Below are 20,072 nucleotides of genomic sequence, written 5' to 3'. Positions count from 1 at the left end.
GGTGGCACAAAATTCAGAAATGCCTAACTCGAGTAATGTGGGTGCAATGCACTGTTTCAAGTTATTCTCATTATTTGCATGACAATGCTGTCCCTAAGGTTCCAGCTAAAATCAAAATCCACCTATATTACATGGTACACACATTTGTAAGACAACTTTGTCTGCTGCGGACTGAAGCGTGCCACAGCAGCTACAGAAGACACTACTACCTCCAGGTGCACACTCCACCCTTACACAAACGTTGTGACTCCTCCAGGAAGGATAGCAGTAAAGCTTAAACACTACACCTAAGCCACTGCATCTTTCCTTCTGTAGGGGAGCGAAGTACCAGATACCTGGGGTCTATAGCTGAGTGCTAAAGAAACAAATTGTTTCTGATAATGTACAAAATAGACAAGGAAACAAAGCTGTGAACTGGCTTCCCAAGATGACTCAGAAGGTTGTGGAGTAGTCTGGAAGAATCCAGACCAAGTCACTATACCACGTCATCTCCCAAAACAACTTTTAATCACATTACTTTATTTCTCACAGGCAAATCTTAAAATAGAGCACGTCTACGCAGCAATGCCTACTGACAGGTAATCATACCTGACTTAAGTATGGGCAAAGCCACGGGGTGTCAAGTGCTTGGTCTGAAGAACTGAGTACAGATCTCTGGTAAATCTTCAGAACTAGAAGGAGGGGATGAGGGAGGGATCTATGTACTCACATTTAGGTCATCACACTAGTACAGAAGTGCCAAAGGGAGGAAAAGGATGAATAATTCTTTCACTTACATTGTGGAACAGTTACATGGCTAAGCTGAAGTGACCCTTACAGCTTCTCAGCTCTCAGCTCACTGGCCAGCAAATCTACTCTTTGCTTAACACAGCCTCCCCCTACCTACAGTCAGTGCTTTACAAATTAACCTCACTGCCACGTTAATTGGCAGGTGAGGGCTTGTTTTCTCCGGTGACAAACAGCTGATGTTTGCCAATTTCAGATCCCTGCATAAGCAAATATTGTTCAAGCGCTGAATTTCTAAGCAAGCTGAAAAAACGCATTAAAACATGATTGTGTTCCAGCATTGCACAACATTCATATTGCTAAAGCTACTTAATGCTTGCACATCCAATGCATATATATAATTTGATAAAGTTTTAACTGAACTTTTAATAACTGTTTCCAGTTACTCATGAATTACGTTGTGACAAAATTGGACCAAGTTTCATTGGTCTCTACACAAGTGCATATCACTGCTTGCACATTCAGTCTCCTCTTCTGCATGACCAAATTTTTCCACTTTTTATGAAGAACTGCTCTTCATTTGGTCTCTCCTGTTAGACAAGGCGCACCTCAGTTAGATGACATTTGCTTTTTCAGCTTGGCAAGACCAGTGAGACATTCATCTCTCCATTCTCTTCTGGCGTTCAGGTATCTCGGAACAACTGGAATTTTCTCAGACATTGCCTGGAACAGAAAATTTAAGAGATGACTAAATCTCATTTTCCTGGGCAGTAAGCAGGATTGTTTTCTTGCTTTCACTGCATCAGACCAAGTAACCTTCAACACACACTGTCATATAGCCTATCAGAAACAATAGGCCACTAATTCTTCACATGGCTGACTGGAAATTAGCTAAACTGTATGAGCAAAGTGCTCCCACTTGGAGAAGGTCGGCTTGAATGTTGCAATGAAGGTGTCTACAGAAACAGTGCATCAGTTTCTTTTCTCAGTTTACCCCACACAGCCACTGTCTCGCCTACTTGACAATAATCTTTTATTAAGTAGGAAGGAGGCCGCCTGGCCTTTTATGTGGCTAAACATATGCTCTAAACCAAATCTGTGCGTGTGTATTTAAAGCTGCAGTCTCTCTTCTGGCTCCTAATAAATGTAATGAGAGATACCATGCTTTTTGAAAACATTTGTTTTAGGAATGCCAGTTACAGTTGAAATGACAGGGAAATAGATGTAACAAACCCAGAATTTTATTTTTGTTTTTTAATGGAAAATGGGGGAAAGAAAGTATAGCACTATTTGAGGATCCTAAGATAGAAGACTGAACACATCAGAAGGCAAAAATATTATTTGCAAGTAAATGAGTAAATGGGGGGGGGGGGGGGGGGGAGTGCTTCTGTGTGCATAAACAAAGCTGCCTAGATGTATCTGTTAAATGTATCACTGAAAGAAGAAGAACAGATAGAAAACTCCAGCAAGATAGCACACTGGAAACAGATTTTCATTTAAGGAAAAAAAGCTGGTTTTGAGAGTGGAGGTAGAGATTACAAGGCCATCTTTGCCAAAATAGCACCTGAGGTCTTAGGTTTAAAGGCAGTTGTTGAGAAACTGGATAAAACCTGGTTCTGCTACTAATAATTGGCAAGTTGCAGTCACTCCAGAAAAAAAAAAAAATCAGGGGGAGGGATAGATGAGTAAGATAAGAGATGTTTAATGTTTTACTCTCAAGAGAGGATTCTTGCAAGCTCATCTTTGGCATTGAAGACTGTAGATAATAGACACAGAAACAGATGCTGAACTGGAATCTGGCATTCCATAAAGAAAATCAACCTGTTTCATTCTAATTAAAAGCTTCTAACTGTGAATAACTCCACAGTTGTCATAGATTGTCGTTACAAGCAGACTATATTGTTTAAGCATAGAAGAATCTTCCTTTTTAACATAGCTGATGTTGAAATTGCATTAACATAGACGAACAAAAAAGCTATTTTCCAGACAGAGTGCCTGCATATATGGGATTAATCTGTGACAGCTAAACACGAACAATTTATTACATACACACATTCTTCAGCAAAGCATTAAAACAGGCGATGATGAAAAGGCAGAATTAGGAAATGGCAATACTTCATAGTTAACTGCTATGGACACACATAATATCCTATATGGTGAATATAAACAAATTGTTGGCTTTGAAACATAATAGAGAAACTGGGCCCTGATACAGCATAGCACTTAAAAACACATATTTTCTGTAAGCATGCAGATAACCTTACCAGACTGCTCACATGCTTAACATAAACTTACTTTGTATGCCTTACAGACTGGAGATCTAGTTTGCAAATATACTAAATCAATAGAAGAGCTGGAAGAGGAAAGCTAAAAGACTTATGCAGGAAGACTGAGTAGAAGGGAAGACACAGGGAGAGAAGTCATTGTGTAGGAAAGGGAATTTGCAGCTGTGCATATAGTGGTTGAGGACAGGACAGACTCAGTAAGAAACAGAGTGGAGGATTTAATGTAAATAACCCACAGTTGTTTGCAGTTGACTCCTCCGGCTAGTAATGCTACTCACCTGCTAGATAGTATTCCCTTGATCTACTTCAAAGTGCTTTGGAAAAGGGACTTATATAATCACATACATTCTGTATTGATCTTTTCGCTCACGGTACACATTCACACAAGTAGAGTACAGATGCCCCTAACAGTAAATTGAAATTATACATACATTAAAACAAAAACTAACATTCTTTGTTCTGAAAGTCATTGCATCTATTTACTCTATATTTACCTGACTGATTTTCTGCTCAGTTTCGCCTGAAAATTCTGGAACTGGTCCAAAGGTGTTCAAAACAAGTTTCATACCTTCACGGTATCTTTCACAATAATTTGAAATACCTAAAAATAAGAGTGAAAAAGCACATTTATTCCTACCTTAATGTAAATACCATTACCTGTGCTTAAGCTTTGTCTTAAATCAGAGTCCAAAAACGGTGTGCTATTATGGCTAAGACACCTCTTTATCACCAAGGAAAAATGGGTTCTATCCACTGCACTTCCATTAAAATTAAAGAAAAAAATCATTTAGGACATGCCTTCATTGCAAAACCAGTTAATGTTCCATACCAGCAGGCAATGCTATGTGAGGATGCAATAGGCAGCCATGGGTATATACTTGTGCTTTGTTACTTGAGATGAGAACACCTTCCCAACCAGTGTCCACAGGGAGAATGCTCTCACCTCTTCTCTCCTCCTGTTTGGTATGTGTCTTACCAGGTGAAGCATCCCTGTTCTTATTTATTGATCTTGAATGTATCAAGAGCAGCAAGGCTCTGGGGAAAAGAGTCCAAGGCATAGAGACTCAGGTGGTCTTCACTGAAGGAGAAAGGCTTGAGAAGGAACAGATGGATACTTCCAGATCAACACCTTGTTGTGCAGCTACGGATGACAACAGGGATTTGGCTTTTATGATCACAGAGCCCTCTCTGAGCGACAAGAACTGCTAGGGGAAAATGGGATTCACCCAACAAAGTGAGGGAAATATATCTTTGCCATAAAGCTGGCCAATCTGGTGAGGAAAGCTTTATATTAGGAACACTGGAAAAGCAAGATAACAACCTGTAGTCAGATGAGAAAGGGGTACACTGGGGTGAAAAGAAAGGAATGGACAGTAAGACAAACCTCACAAAAATAAAACAAGGCAGGAGGAGTCCACCTGTAGTGCACATGCAGCCTGGGAAACAAGCAGGATGAGAGCTACACGTGTGGTCACACAACAGGACTGTTCGAGTAACTGAGGTGTGGTGGGATTGCTCACATCACTGGAGTGTTGCAGTGGACAACACAAATTCTTCAGGAAAGACAGGCAGAGAAGACAAGGAGGGGGTGTTGCTATCTCTGTAAAGGAGCAGCTCAGATGTGTGGAGCTCTTTTATGGGATGGGTGACAGACTTGAGAGCTTGTGGGTCAGCACCAGCACAGAGGCCAGTAAAGGGGATCTCACAGTGGAAATGTGTTACAGGCCATCCACACAATCAGGGTAAGTGGATGAATTAAAAAGCTGGAAGGCAACACATCAGAATGCAAGCAGGCAAGCATATTTCTGGAGAGTGTCAGGGACAACCTCATGATAAAGGTACTGGATGGGCCAACCAGGGGTGATGCAAAGCTGGCTCTGCTGTTCACTAACAATGAAGTTCTAGCTGGGGTATGAGGATCATACTGTAGCAAGGATGAAACACTGGAGTTGAAGATCCTGAAAGGAGTAAGGAAGAGTATTAGTAGAGTACAGACTGATCCTTGGGGCAGCAGATTTCAGCTGATTCAGAAGACTGGTGAGATCCCAATGAGATGCTGCTGTGAGGGGCGAGGCAGCTCAGGAAAGCTGGCTGCTCTTTGAGGACAGCATCCTCCAAGGGCAAGACAGGTAGGTAAGGAGAAATGTAACAACGCTGTCCATGCACGTCCAATGCAATGCTGACAGAAAAGCCAAAGCTCAGCTCCAGTTGGGACTTGCAGAGATGTCAAGGACAACACGAAGAGCTTCTACTGTTATATTAGTAATAAAAGGTTCAACAAGAGAAGTCTGTGCCTGTTGCTGAATTAGTGAGTTAGTGACTAGAGAAACAGGTAATGCTGAGTAACTCTTAGCTTTCTTTGCTTCAGCAAGGTCTACCATACCTCTGTGCTGAAGAGGCAGGGTTCAAGGAAGAAAACAGCAACCAGCAGTAGGTGAGGATCTAGTCAGGGATTACTTGCAAGAACTCAGCCCTACCTGAGTCCATCAGACCACACAGACTGCATTCAAGGATATGAGAGAAACGGCTAACATCCTTGCAAGGCCGCATGTTTTTAAAATCATGACAATTAATATATTGATCAAATCATTTGAGATTCCCAAATGATGGCAAGTATTGCAAATATTGCCCGCATCCTCAGAAAAGGTCAGAACAATCCAGGGTACTACAGGCCAATTGATCTCACTTCTGTCCCTAAGAAAATCAAGGAACAAGTCCTTGACTGGAATCAAATTATTGGGCACAGGAATAAGAGGGCAGTGATTGCAAACGGTCAGCATGTACTTACCAAATCACACCTGACCAGTCTCATTGACTTCTGTTATAAAATCACTGGATTTAGGGGTAATGGGAAAGTAGTGGTTATCATTTACTTTCTTCAGCTTCAGAAAGGCATTTCACACTGATCCCACAATATTCTTGTATCAAACTTAGGACATTAGGGTCTAGACATTTGGATAATTAGATGTATAAAGATGCAGTGAATGCTCAGGCTCAGAAGGTAGCAGTTAATGGGAATACTCAGAGACCAATAAAAGCAGAGTACCACAGGAAGCTATCCTGAGAAGTGTACTCCATAATAGCAATTAAGTCTGAATGATACTAAGCTGATTAGGGGTAGGGAGGGTAAGGACCAGCTGATACACTGGAGGGCAAGTATCCAGAACTACTTAGCTGGAAGAATGGATCAAAAGAGACCTTAAAAAAATCATTAACAAGGACAAATGGAAGGTCCCACACCTCAGAGGGAAGAACTCAATCACAGAATGGTTGAGGTTGGAAGGCACCTATGGATCTCATCTGGTTCAACACTCCTGCTCAAGCAGGAACACCTAGAGCAGCTTGCCCAGCACCATATCCAGGTGGCTTTTGAAGATCTCCAGAGAGAGAGACTCTACAACCTCTCTGGGCAACCTGTTGCATTGTTCAGTCAGCTCAACTTGCAACAACACAGACTCATGCACCCCAAGAACTCCCAGTCCCTGTGGGCAACAAGCTGAATGTAGCAGTTCTGAGTATAACCCACTTTTATTCTTTGATAGCCACTGCATGGAGCAGCTGCATTTTCCAGAAGTGGAAACAAATATCCTCAGACACTACTGAAAGGGTCAGGATCTACAAGGTCAGTCAAAAGGCTCCTGACATCAAATGTGCAAAATATAGATTCAGCACCAGTAGCAAGAGGCTTGGGGAAAAGAGAAGAATGACTTTTCCAATTAAAATTGACAACAACACACCAGTCTTTAAGAAGAGAGCATTAAAAGGACCATGTCTAACAATGTGAATTTCCTTCATCCTAGCACAGGAAAATGGCCACCAGGAAAGCTACATTCAATGGATAGATAAGAAAAGAAGCAGGGAAGCTGGAAGTCTAAACCCATTAGAATCTGTACCCAAAGGCTGAAGTCCTGCTGACAAATAAAGCCCATGACTGACCAGCACCCTAGAAAACATGTAGTCAGAGAACCTTAGAACCAGCTAGCTGGTAATGATGGGTAAAATGGCAGTCAAGTAGGCCTTGGCCAGAGGTACAGCTACCAGTAGGAATCTCAAAGTAATTAATGCTGAGGCATTAGAGAGCAGCTATGATGATAAATGTACCTAAAAGAGAATTCAATCATTTGACGAGTCACACACATCTAGTAGACTTCTTAGTGCTGTTAACTATCACATAATCAAGAAGGGACAAGGCAGCCTTTCCCAGTGAACATCAATCTAGAAGTCAGAAGCTGCACCACAACAGTAAACAAGCAATGCTGTTCTGTCAGTAAGCAAGTCAACACAAATAAGAATGTGATTATCCCAATTAATAATATACATCTGAGAAGGGAAGTTCTGAATATCCACTAAAAGTTTGTGACAAATTCCCTTTTCTGAGAACCTTAGAACTGAAGAACTTTCATCCTTCATTCTCATTTTAAGTAACTAATTATCCATGCAAAGAGAAAGAGAAAGCTCCAGAAGACAAAGGCAGGTGGGGACAGTTACCAACTGTTTTGCAAAGGCTCAGGAAATCATACAGACTGAGAAGCACGAGTCTGAACTCATCATGGTCTTATCCAACCACAAAATGTGAGAAACTAAGTGGGGTGGCCTGACTACCACACCAAAGAATCCTAGGTCAGGTCATTAAGTAGTCTCTTTCCTGAACAGCTTACAAACAGTTCCCTGGAATGCAATACTGTGTAGTATCAATACCACAGAAGTCACACCTGCCTAACCCTAAGTGGTTGAGGTTAAAGGTGGATGAAAGAACAGACTACTGGCAACCATGAATCATAAACTACAATACTTATACTGCAGAGCACACCTCACAGCCTGAAATCACTGAAGTACACACATTCCAAAAGGCTTCTGAGGTCAGTAAGAGTATGGAGAACAATGTTTTTCCCAGCCCTGAGACGGAAGAACTTTCAAAGGACAAACACTTCCATTAAGAAATCAGCACTCTGAAGTTAGGATGATCATCATAAGCAACCAAGGGGACAGAATGGGAGAACATAACCATTGCAAGAGAGCAACTTACAAAGATTTGAGTGCATTGAACCCTCTTCAAAAATGGATTAGAAACATTCTCCAGTGTCAGAAGGAAGGAAACTGAGAAAAAAAGGACAACCTTGTAGTATCTTGAAGCTACATGTGGTGCCAAGAGCATACCGATCAGCATTTAGCCAACCTGCTTCCATGTGTTATCTACCCATGGAGCACATCTGCTCCTCGAACACTCTCTGGCATGTTCTGGACTTCTCCAACACTAAGAAAGGAGGACAACTGGTCATACAAATTGAACAAAATACAAAGTTTCCATATAACAAGAGAACTAATATATCATATTAGTTGTATGGAAACTTTTTATGTGTGTCAGTCAAGAAAACTGAACAAAGCCAGAAACATTCACATTGCCTAGTGGCCTCCAAAACATCACTGACAGGAAATGTGATTCAGGAAGAGAAGCATTATTGTGGGATGTTGCACATGCTGTGATATAATTTTATGTCTTCATTGAGGGCATAAGCAGAGACCATCCTCCTCCACAAAATCTCTGCAAAGGACCACTGGTTATTGGAACATTGACCATACCCTGTTATTAGCATAAAGGGCCTGTCTGCTACCTCTTAACAGCTAGGTTCACAGACTCCGGTACTTAAAGCCAACCTAGATCAACCTGCAGCAGATATTCTGAATGATACTTGTGCACCAACCACAAGATGACGATGCTTACATTTCACCTTACTCATGTGAGCTTCTTCTTGTAACAGTGAAGAGTCTGAGCAAAATGTTTGCCCCCACACTCTGCAACGTCATAGAAAGCTCCCAGACACAGAAGTAGAAATGACTGATGCCGAGGAGTGCAGAACTATACGGGCACCTTGCTAACTCACAGCTGCTAGCAGCAGCTGTTGCCAGCTGGACAATCACAAAAGCAGGAATGGCTATTCAGCCAAACATGGCAATTCAAGCAATTAGTAATCAAATGAATGGTAAACAAAGCAGTGTCAGTTACCAGTTATTCTGGTGCTTAAACAGCTGACACGGGTCTATGACACCTAGACGAGTGCTCAATAGTTTGGGATTGGTAATTTTCCAGAACCTAAGGCGAGCCTCTCAACCACCTGGTCAGCCTGTGTAATAATACCATAGATCTGAGTAGTTCCAGTTCTTGTAGAGTCAAGAGAAGGTAGAACAGAAGTCTGTATCAGCCATTTTTTTCAGGAACCTCAGCCTATAGAGAGAACATTAGTATTTTGGGAAGCAGAATGCTTGGACTTGGCTTATCCATTTACCTAGCGGCTGTGAACTCCTGGGTTGGAGACGGCCTTCAAAGCTCACTCGGCCAGCTAGTCCTGGAAATTGAGCTCCTACCAGCAGCTCACCGACAGCTTGAATGAATCAGAATAATTTCTGGGTGGGTGTATCTCACCAAGGTAACAAAGACATGCCTAACGCAAGTTGGGTAATACAATTCACTCACTGCATGCAGTGTATGAATGAAAAGAAGCCTTAAGCAAAGTCATCAAAACAAGAAAAGATAAAAACAAAGTGTTATGGCTGAAGAGAAGAGCAGCACTATAGTTTACCTCCACAATGCGGCTGAAATAGCAACACACAGGCATGTATATGCTGCTTGCCAAATGGTGTGGATGCTCTACGCACACACCTTCCAGTCTCAGGAGAAGGGAACACACTTAAAGTTGAATATACATATGGTACTACTCAAAGACTTAAAAAAAAAAAAATTAATTTCAAAATAGGTAACTTGAGATAGCACTCCCAGCACGAAATCTCAAGAGACATAAAATGTTTGACTTGGTATAAGTAGTCAAAATCAACCCTATACTGCCAGCTTTAAGAAACCGCTTGAGCAATGGGGAATATTGCTGGAAGAATCACTATGCTTTTCAAACGCAAACTCAAAATGATAAATATTTGACTCCAGATCTTCAGACTTAAGAAGTGTTCTTTGACTCAAAGGTCAGGGCTACTGCAAAGGTGGATGAGAAGAGCACTTGACTGCAGCATAGGGACAAGAAGATGGAAAACAAGTACGACAGAGTCCCTTTAACTTTAATCCTTGTTGATACTACCCAGGCAGCATCTTAAGCTAGATGAATTAGCATCTGTAAACAGTATGAGATAAGACAGGGCAGTACCTGGGAGCTGGAGAAACAGGAAAATGGTAGCAAATAGGGCTATTAAAGACACCATCTTTCCTTGCATCTAGTTACTGTGCCTCATTATCTCCAACAGGAAAAAAAGAATGACAAGATGCATCTGGGACAAAGAGGGGAAACAACTTGCAGTACAGGAATGACAATAGTTTCCTCTTGCCCGCATGGTTTGTCGTCTCCGTCTAACCTCTGTCTTCCTTGCACATTGACCTCATCCATGTTGGAGAGAGGCAGCTGGGAGAGAAAGCAGATGTTGCAGCAGACATCTGAGAACTACAACCACAGAACAGAAATACCGCCAGAGAAGGCAGGAGTTCCCTGAATCTCCCTTCCACCACACTTCCAACTATGGTGGTGAGGGTAAGAAAAGGAAGGAATAACAAAGTGTTTTAAGGGAGTAGCAGATGTGGATTGCAGAGATGAAAAGGGGTACATTCTAGCTACCCTGGAAGTCTCTATCCCACTCAGCATTTCTGCCTGGTACAGTGCAGTTAAAAGAACAAGTTACTGTAAGATGAGGGCATTCATTCAAGGCTCTTGAGCTGCCCAAACCTTGCCCAATAGGAAATGCAAGGCTCTTTTATACCACTGCCAAATGAAGAATAAGCTACACTTCTGGTTTGTAGGTATTCACCTAAAGGACTTGCACTGGTGTGATGCAAACACAGGTAAATGCCTCTAGTTGCATCAAGATGAATGGGGCACTGAGGACGGAAAAGAAAAGGAACTCTGGATGGACTTTTAGCTTAGAAGTATGCATAAAACACTTTTTGGCCTTTAGAAGACCTCTTTGCAAGTGAAGGTCCTATATATAGAGACCATGGGAGGAATAGGGAAAAAGAAGGGAAAACATTGCAACATAAAAGGTAGCACATGCGTTATGTAGTTCATGCATTACAGCATGTAAACAGCTTCAAGTCACTTAGTTTCTCATATGCTAAATCTCATTCCTTCTTCATAAGAAGGACAACAGGCACAAAGGCTGAAGGATGCAAGCAAACAAACTCGGTAAACTAGCTTGGCAAGGATATTACACATGGGGCAAAATGAGGAAGGCACTGAGATATGTGAGAGACAGAAAAAGAGACAGTGACATTATCTTGACTACTCTGAATCTGATGAGCAACGTAGTAAGATACTGTAATGACTCAAAAACAGTAGGCAAGATGGTCAAGCCACTGATGTAACATCAAATATTTGAAAAGACTGGGGTGGGGCCATTTTAGCAGGTAAAATCTAAGAGGTTGCACTCGGTAAGACTGAAGGTGAGTATATAAGATCAGAAAAAAAAAGGGGTGTATTTCAGGAACACCATGGAGGAATTTGTCATGGTTAGGATATGTTCAGAAAAAAAAAAGTCCCAACCTCTTTGTTTTGCTGACCTTGTAAGTCTGAGAAAAACTTTCTACCTGTAATCCTATCTTCATCAAGGGTGTGTTCGGACACAAATGCATGCTCTCAGTTAGGGTGTGAATTCACAGGACACTTGCTACTCTACATTAATTCCATGTGAGGTTACTTAAGCTGCATGAATACTTTCAACTACACTAAGACAGTCGTAGCAATGAAAAAGGTTTATTCTCACTGGTGCTGTTACCATCTCAGTAGCAGTGTAAAAATATTCCTTTTGTTAGATTAGCTTCTTAATTGGGATGAGTTCCATAGTCCAGGTCACTTGATGAGCATGCAAATTCCTCTGTTAGCACAAGGCAGAAGGCACTGAGATGGGTTCTTGAGAATCAGAGCTTTACCGTGATCGCTTGAGCAAAAAAACATGAAGAATTCCTGTGCAAAATAAGTTGCTCCCTTCAGAAGATGGAGAGACCCACTTTGCACCTAACAGTCCATAGTAGGAAACTGGCAAAACCAGCCACTGCACTGAAAAAATCAAAATAAAAAAGAATAACCTTTGCTTACTGCACACAAGCATTCTCATAGAAAAAGCCTCCAGCCGCAGATGCAAACAGCGGTTCTAGGAGGCTGTAAAGCGCTTTAATTGCCCTATTGGAAAGCAAACTGAACGTGAGTAAACAGGTTTGAAATAATTGGTGGGCTCATGAAAGAAGAGATTGTAGGATTATGTATCACTGTGATCATTCATCTCAGCACTACAAGTACTCCTGAAATAAATGGAGATATTGCAGTATCATAAAACACACCACATGTGCTAGAAAGAAATAGAGGCAATCTTCCTTTTCTTTGATTTGACTACCTTAACTTAAAGAGATTCACACGCTTCTGCTTGCTTACTTGTGTCACAAAAGCTCCTGAACTGGACTGAAGCTTGGTTTGCTCCCTTCATGGAGGAATTAATCCAGAGGACATAACAATGAAAATAACCTATGCTTTAGAACTAGCCACCATTTATGTCTACAATAATTCTTAAAATACATACTTGGCTATGTTTTGCCAAATCAGGCAAAAAAAACAAACACCTTGCTTTGAATTATGGGTTATTTTCCCTTTGATCCTTTGTGCTTTTCATACAACACAATCATTCTACTCCTACCACCCAAAACCTGACGGGTGCTTCCAAGATGAATTAGCGTTCCTTCTTCCAGTAAGAGAAGCAAAATTACGACCATGAAGATTCCTACTGTGCTTACTGGTTATCTGTGCTTTTAAGGACCATATATCAAATCCATTTTCCATGGACACCTCACAAATACCACAGGGAGTAATAGGTGGAATATGAACCTGGAATGGTGTTTCTATAAATACAATACAGAAAATAGCAACAAAGATTGTTCAACCTTCCCATATCCAGCTCCTGTACTATTAGCAGGTTTAAATCAAAATTAAATTGCAATTATAGCTCACTAAATATCCCACTAATAAAAGTAACTGACCTAAGACAGCCAGTTATGAAATATTCATTAAGAAGGTTTGCTGCAAACATGTAAAATACTGTATAAGATGGTCTGGCCTTTGGTTTTACAAATGATTTTTTTTCCTAAGGTCTTAAAAGAAATTGCCAGTTCAAGAAATAGGAGATACAATCTTACTGAGGCTGCATAATAGAATAATTTAGCTTAGAAATTACCTTTAAGATCATCTAGTCCAACCTTTAAAATCATATTTAATATCTTCACAGGTAACAAGCATGGAACTGCTTTTGGTATGGAGAATTCTTTTTATTGATATAAGTGAAATTAGTAAAGACTGTGTGATGAATGTTGATGGATGTATATTTTAATGATACAGGCACGTATACAGGAAGGACGCTGTTTGCTAACATAATCCCTTAATAAGGAAACAGGTAAAATGACTCTACTGAAGTCTATTCATGTTCCTTGTAAAAGGAACATTTGTTGTGCTACTGCCATGAGAAATCGTTAAGACAAAACTCAAAAAACAGCTTACTGAAAGTGAAACTAACAATCAACATTATGATATGTAAATTGAATGTGCTTTTTTTTTTTTTTTAAAGGAGGTTATCTTTGTGTTTGTTGCCATTCAGTTCTCAAGTTGCTGTTGCTGCTTCTGCTCCTTTTAGTGGCTTGACATTATCACTTTGATGTTCAAAGCTGTTGGCTCACAGCCATATATTTAGAATTCCCATTACTCATGCATGGATTAACTGGTAGTCTAAGGTGGCCTAGATAATAGCTTTTGATAAGGCTACTTATGAGTATGCAGGAAAGGACTTAAGAATTAACACATGGGAACCCTGGCATTAGCACATAGGAGGTTCATAGGAGGATCTTCATGTATTGCACATCACATTAACACGGACTTCAAAAAAATCTTTGGAATAATATTCTTTATTCAAAACCAAACGAAAATATCACACCGCCCTTATAAAGAAAAACGGTCTTCCCCACTTTCCAGGATCTCCCACAAACACTATTTTCCTCTCATGCTTCCTGCATTCCTACTATGCTTCCTCATTGATTTGCTAAGCAGTGAGGTTAAGACTGTAGGACATTAACATCTTAAGTCTAGAAAGGTAGCTGCTGTGAAGCTGGTAAAGCTGCTGGGCAGGCAAAAAAGGAGAGCGTAGATATCTCTACCTCCATTCCCCTCTGCTGCTCAAAAATAGACACTTAGTGCACTGCATCAGAAGAGTGCTGTCCTGGGCAAGCAGGTGAGGTCCATGCTATTCCTTACTATGGGAAGCAATTCTGGGCAAACAAAGAAGTTGGTAGTGGTATGGAATTGTGACCATAAGCCATCGTGTGACCTGACGTCACCAATTTTGATGTAGAACTGTTTCTGATGAGAGCAGCAGCTTGAATAAGTCTGCCAGCACAAACAGATGCAGCTCTGGAGTTGAAGAAAAGGCATCTGCTAGATGGGGAGCAAAGGAATACTTCTCATGATCGAAGTTAATAAACAAACAAAAGCACCTTGTCAGCAAGTGGCCCAGTTCACAAATGTACTAATTAATTATTTCAAAGTTATTTTTAATTGCAAGCATTGTATAATGCTAAAATAACTGTAGAGGTATATTTTGGCTTTGTATTTTGCAAACCCACCACAACGCTACTCTTTCAGTTTTTCAGTCTCCATTTTCCTCCTCTGATCTTGAATACTAACATTCTTAATAAATGGTAGCATTAATCTAGAATCTGGATAATCTCTGCCATGAATAAGCAACCTACCTATCAGTTGCAAATGCTACTTAAAACTGGTTTGAGATGGGAAATTTCAGAAGTGTTTTTGTAACAGTAACTACTTCCTGGTGTGAAGAAGGAAACTAAGCTGAATCATGATGGAGCATTAGATGTCAAAGGGCATTGCAGGAAGAATATCAAAACCAACCCAAATGATTATAAATCGTTTCAAGTAAATATTACATCTTATTACATCATCAAATATATACATCTCAAGTAAATATATATTTTTTTAAATCCATGATCCGTAATTCTAAGTTTATATATAAGAATAAAGGATACCCAAGAATGATTCAGTCTCTGAAACATTTATTTTTTTCCTATTATTAATACACGTTGTTCTGTTTTTGTTTTAGGTGGGACAGTTCAGCAAGTTACTCTGACAGAAACCACCTGTCAGAGACAGTTCACACAGAGGATGGCATGGCAGGTTAGTGGAATCGGGTGGCAAGGACTGGAAAACCCTGGCCTGCAGGACTCCATGTAGATTGCTGTGTTTAAGGACTGTGCAATGTGGATCTGTTCTGATATATCTTCTGAATGCATATGCTTTATGTTGAGTAAGTCTACATTCAGCAGTGAAATTACTGGAAAATTTCTTGGGGAAGCATTTAGGAAGATGCCTCTACTTAGATGGATGGATGTTGTTTCCCCAAACAATTGCACAAAAGCAAACACTTTGTGACGTTTAATTTACTGGTATGCCACCAAACTGACAAGCTGAAAGCCTCTGGTGGAGGACACAGTTCCACATTCATGTCAAAATTGCCAGTTTGCCCTTAAGAGACAATTTTTTGCAAAGAGACACCAGTTTTTGCAAAGTGACTAATCAATAAGTAGTCATGAAACACTCCTATTTTCCACTGATGTTTTACAACCTTGGTTTCTTATTTTCATTTCATTATTGTATTCTTATGCATTGCAGCAGTTCCTGAAATACCCATCAATGGAAAAGGGGACTGCCATGTCAAGGACAATACCAAAGCAGAATAAAGACAGCACACAACATAAAAAAAAATTAAAAATATGTTTTGTCTTTAGGAAGTAAAGATAATTCATGTTTTGTTACGTTTATTGCTTAAACCTTTGTAGCCCCAGTCTCTAATTTTGATTTCCTTTTATTCAATTCACTTTTTATTTAGCTTGGATTTATGTACACAATTCCAGAAATACCTAAAACCTGTCTTGATTACGCAAGTCATGTTGAACTGTTACCCCACTGCTTCAACTAATTCAACTTTGTAAGCATGGTGTTTTCCAGACAGAAACAATTTCACTTCAGGAACTAAACCGACACCAGCCATGCTTACAGTGAACCTTTTGCTACCAGTTCCTCAAAGAAAAAAAAAAGCACTCGCCTATGGAAAGTGAGTTTCTGTTGACATGGAATTATCAGATACACTTTTTCCTGACACTCATACAGTCCTAAACTATGTGTACAGCAATGATTTCAAAGCATTGGGACAGGTCATGGAAAAATTAAGTACACAGCTGGTGTTTCAATTAGATGTCATTTCTGATATTATCCAATATAAGACTTTCTCCATATTTATCTCATTTTAAGGCACCTACCTTCTGCATTAAGATGCATGGTTTCCAGAGGTCCAATAAATGCGTATCGCATTCCCAATCCATCAGACATCACAAGGTCTAGATCAGTAGGAGATATTACTCCTTCCTATATGGCAGAAGTAGAAGAAGAAAAATTGTGAATGCTAAGTTTTAATGCAAAACTGGTTGCTTTTTGCATATAATTAGAAAAAAAAAATTAAGAAGTAATAGAAAGTGAGACTATAGATAGCAGTTAGTAAATGTTTGCCAGAATCATGCACCTACTATACAAGTCTTCTTATAATTCAGGATAAACATTAATTCACCTAACTTTTTTTTTTTAACACATTGGTAAGATCACTGTACTTCATAATCTAAATACATTTTGACAGTACCTTATTTTTTAAATTGATAGGAGATTAATACACTATGTAATACAAACTACCTGTACACACGTTTGCCTGATACTTATTACTTACAGTAATTCATGTATTAAAATTAAATTGACCTGTTTATGTCAGTCAATAAACCCTTTTCTTAGAAAATGAGAATCAGAGAGCACATAGCAAGGGTGACACTCTTAATAGCACATGACCAAAAGAGTTTATAGTAAAATCCAAGTATCACACCAGCACTTTTAAATACACAAGTTTTGGCTAAATCTTACACCTCCCTTCATGTTCACCTAGTTCAGGATTTTTGTGCAGACTTGCAGATGGCAGAATGGGGGTGCAGCATTGGTACTACCCTGAGGCCACCTGAAGAAAAGGCTAGGACCAAACACGCAAGCAATGCAACTGCCACTCCCTTCCAAAAAACTCACTGAATATTCAGCCTACACAGCCTCAACCTGCCCAGGTTCTCGAGTTCATTGCCAGTCTCAAACCTCAGAGTTGGCAGGATAGGAAGTATGCAAAATGAAGAACTTCTCCTGTTAAAAACTGAGCGCAGCTGTTCCACCCAGATGGTGTCACTTACAGGAAAGCCAACGCCCCCATCAGGTTAGGGCAAGTACATGAAGGCTTTTAAGAAATGAATTACTGTTCATTACTTTGCAGCTTTACTTGCGAAAAATAATATTTATCATATGAGGTTGATTTTCCACCTACTGGAAAGGTCTGAATGAACTAAGACCTGTTTTAACTACTACCATCAGAAAAAGCTTCATTTCAAGAACTTGTCCTCTTTATTCCCAATGACAAAAGAAAAATAATTTCCTTCTGGTTCTTAAGGTGACAGAGAGGCTGAATTGTTTGTCTACATGTAGCCTACCTAGAGGTGATCCCCCTACTCTGGGCCTCTTGCTCCATGAGCCTTCTTTAGCTGCAGAAGGCAAGTAGATATACTTGCCTGCTTGGCCAAGACAGGACTTTTTTGTTTTGTTAACTTTCCCTCTTGCAGGACCATGTCTGACATGCTTCTTTGTACCACAGTGATCAGCTAGAGTTACAGGCGTGCAGGACAGCCCTCCTGACCTGCTGCAGACTCTGTCGTCTGAGCTAGACATCTAGACTCTTTTTATGATCACTAGGGGAAGAAAAGGAAATCAGCATCCTAACGTGTGCATCTAGAATAGGCCAGATGAGTTGTATCCTGAAAGGGCCTAATTTTCCTCACCCACAGAAAAACGAGTAAGGAGCTTGCAAGTCAAATATCTATAATGTACAAGTCTCAGCTTAAGTGAGCTGAATCCCATCCAAGATCCTGTGTTTGTCAAACACATCTACTGTTACTTTAGAAGAAAATAAGCCAAGGACCAACATAACTTCTGTAACCAATAGAAGTTCAATCTCAAGTCTCAATCTGTTAGTAGGCATTGCTCCTATCAAAAATAACCCTGTCTGAATCACTGTTGCAGAAGACTTTTGAAATCTATCTTGAAAAAGGAAACAATGACATAATTATTACGATCAACCCACCATGTTTGCAACATCCAGCTCTGGTAACAATTTAATTATAATCATGGAATAGATAAGGTTGGAAGGGACCTGAAAGATCATCTAGTTCCAACCCCAAGTTAGGGGCACCATGGCAGGGATAAGGAAGTATTATTTTCTTCAACCCAAAGGTAAGGCACTGGTACGGTAACTTGTCTAGAGGAAGACAAGAAGGTCTGTGTAAAGACAGGTCCAAGTGCAAGCCTAAGCATTCAGGTTACAGAACCTGTGTCAGTGAAACAGGCACCACGTGCTCTGTGAAAGTTTTTTTTCTCCTGAAATAACACCACAACTTCTCTGAACAAGAATAGCAAAGTCAACAAAAGCACCCTTCTGTTGAGAGTGCTTCATCCTAACAATGAGTTATGCCAGTAAAGTTATGCTTGATGAGTGATTTTTTTTCTTCCCCTCTCAGGTTGGCAAAGATTTGCAGACAAACAATTAACCACAAGTTCCAGAGAAGCATCTGAATGGCAGCAGCACTTAAACTATAATATTAAAGAGTTAACAGGCTTACATAAAACTTTTGAAACAATTCAGAATCAATGCAAATTAATTTTCAAATGAAAAAGTGATCCCTTCCTTCCGATACTGTAGTCTTCAGCTTAAGTACCAACATTTGAAGACCTGGGGCCCTCGGGATCACAGGGTGAGTGCTCTGCTCTTGGCCTCCTGCCTAAAGCTGTAATTTTATGGCTACGGCTGCTAAAAGGCAAAAATTGCGGTTAACAGAAGGAAAATAAAACAAATCCCTCCAGTTGAGGTCTCTTATAAGCACATATAAGTTCATTTTTCTTTGTCACACAGACCCTCTTAAAGAAAAGTCTTTTACCTTGTTCTGTTCAGAAACGAGAAGACAAGTAAGAAATATGTTAAACTGCCTTCCTCTAGGGGATAACTACTCCTACTTATGTTAAAGAGATCGTAAGTTGGTGGAATGATTCAGTAGGGTGGGTGCAAGGTCAGTGAGGTGTCTTCCACAAGGATTGGTGTTTATGCTAAGGAGTAAACAAGAAAGCTTTCCAACCCAGTTTCATTAAGTCTACGTGTGAAACAACTCTCCTGAGGAGGATTTTTCCTCCTCTTCATTCTGCATAACCCTTCTTGCAAGTCTTCCCCTTAACTGCTTGTCAAAGGGAAGAGGAAGTACATAAAAGTTAAAGCTTTGTTTACCAGAAGTTGACTGACTTTCACAGATACAGAATTAAGAAGGTAATTTAAAAAAATTACCTTCTTCACAGATACAAAATTAAGAAGGTAATTTAAAAAAATTACCACAATCCTCAGTGACCCCAATGGGCAGCCAAGCTTCAAGATTTACACTAGATCAGAATCCTTCACACTGCATATGACACCACTTACATGCCACAATCAGATCTTCCCATGTAATCTCCTGTGATGCCAGAGTATTATCCTCTGGTAATTTATTAGTGATCCTCGCTATGTGGGGACCCTGGTCTCCTTTCCAAAAGCCTGTGGCGGTTCTGCCATCTCCACCTTTGGGCCCTGACCAGCCTGCCAGGTTTTACATCTGTGAGTCATACCTGCATCTCAACTTCTGTCACCGACTTGGCTTGTAATCATATTAAATATGTCATAGACAAAAAACAATCTAATTTTTTCTGCTGCTACTAATTCACCATGTTCTCCTAGTAACTCCAGCTTGTCTGGACTCTACTCCCTCCTTGACCACATAATAGGTCTCCAGATTTGCCACTGTATCCTCTGAATCTCTAGGGTCCAGTCTTTTTTCTCTCCGATTGCTACTAATATATTCATTCTCTGTCA

At 40.2% G+C, this 20,072-nt stretch overlaps 1 protein-coding gene across 2 annotated transcripts in view; it reads right to left on the bottom strand.

Annotated features, from left to right (window-relative positions):
* Positions 1-498: 498 nt before the first annotated feature.
* The window catches only part of CRYL1 (crystallin lambda 1), a 58,483-nt gene continuing 38,909 nt past the window's right edge, over positions 499-20,072 (bottom strand). For both annotated transcript variants that reach the window (XM_035326457.1, XM_035326449.1), the window contains exons 6-8: positions 16,369-16,474; positions 3,506-3,612; positions 499-1,449 (exon numbers count right to left, since the gene is read on the bottom strand). In XM_035326457.1, coding sequence (XP_035182348.1) covers positions 1,336-1,449; positions 3,506-3,612; positions 16,369-16,474 — 327 coding nt within the window. In that variant the 3' untranslated portion in view covers positions 499-1,335. The remainder of the gene's footprint in view (positions 1,450-3,505; positions 3,613-16,368; positions 16,475-20,072) is intronic.

The sequence above is a fragment of the Oxyura jamaicensis genome, chromosome 1 (assembly GCF_011077185.1).
Source record: "Oxyura jamaicensis isolate SHBP4307 breed ruddy duck chromosome 1, BPBGC_Ojam_1.0, whole genome shotgun sequence".
Lineage (NCBI taxonomy): Eukaryota > Metazoa > Chordata > Aves > Anseriformes > Anatidae > Oxyura > Oxyura jamaicensis.
This window is presented reverse-complemented; position numbering and strand designations above follow the sequence as displayed.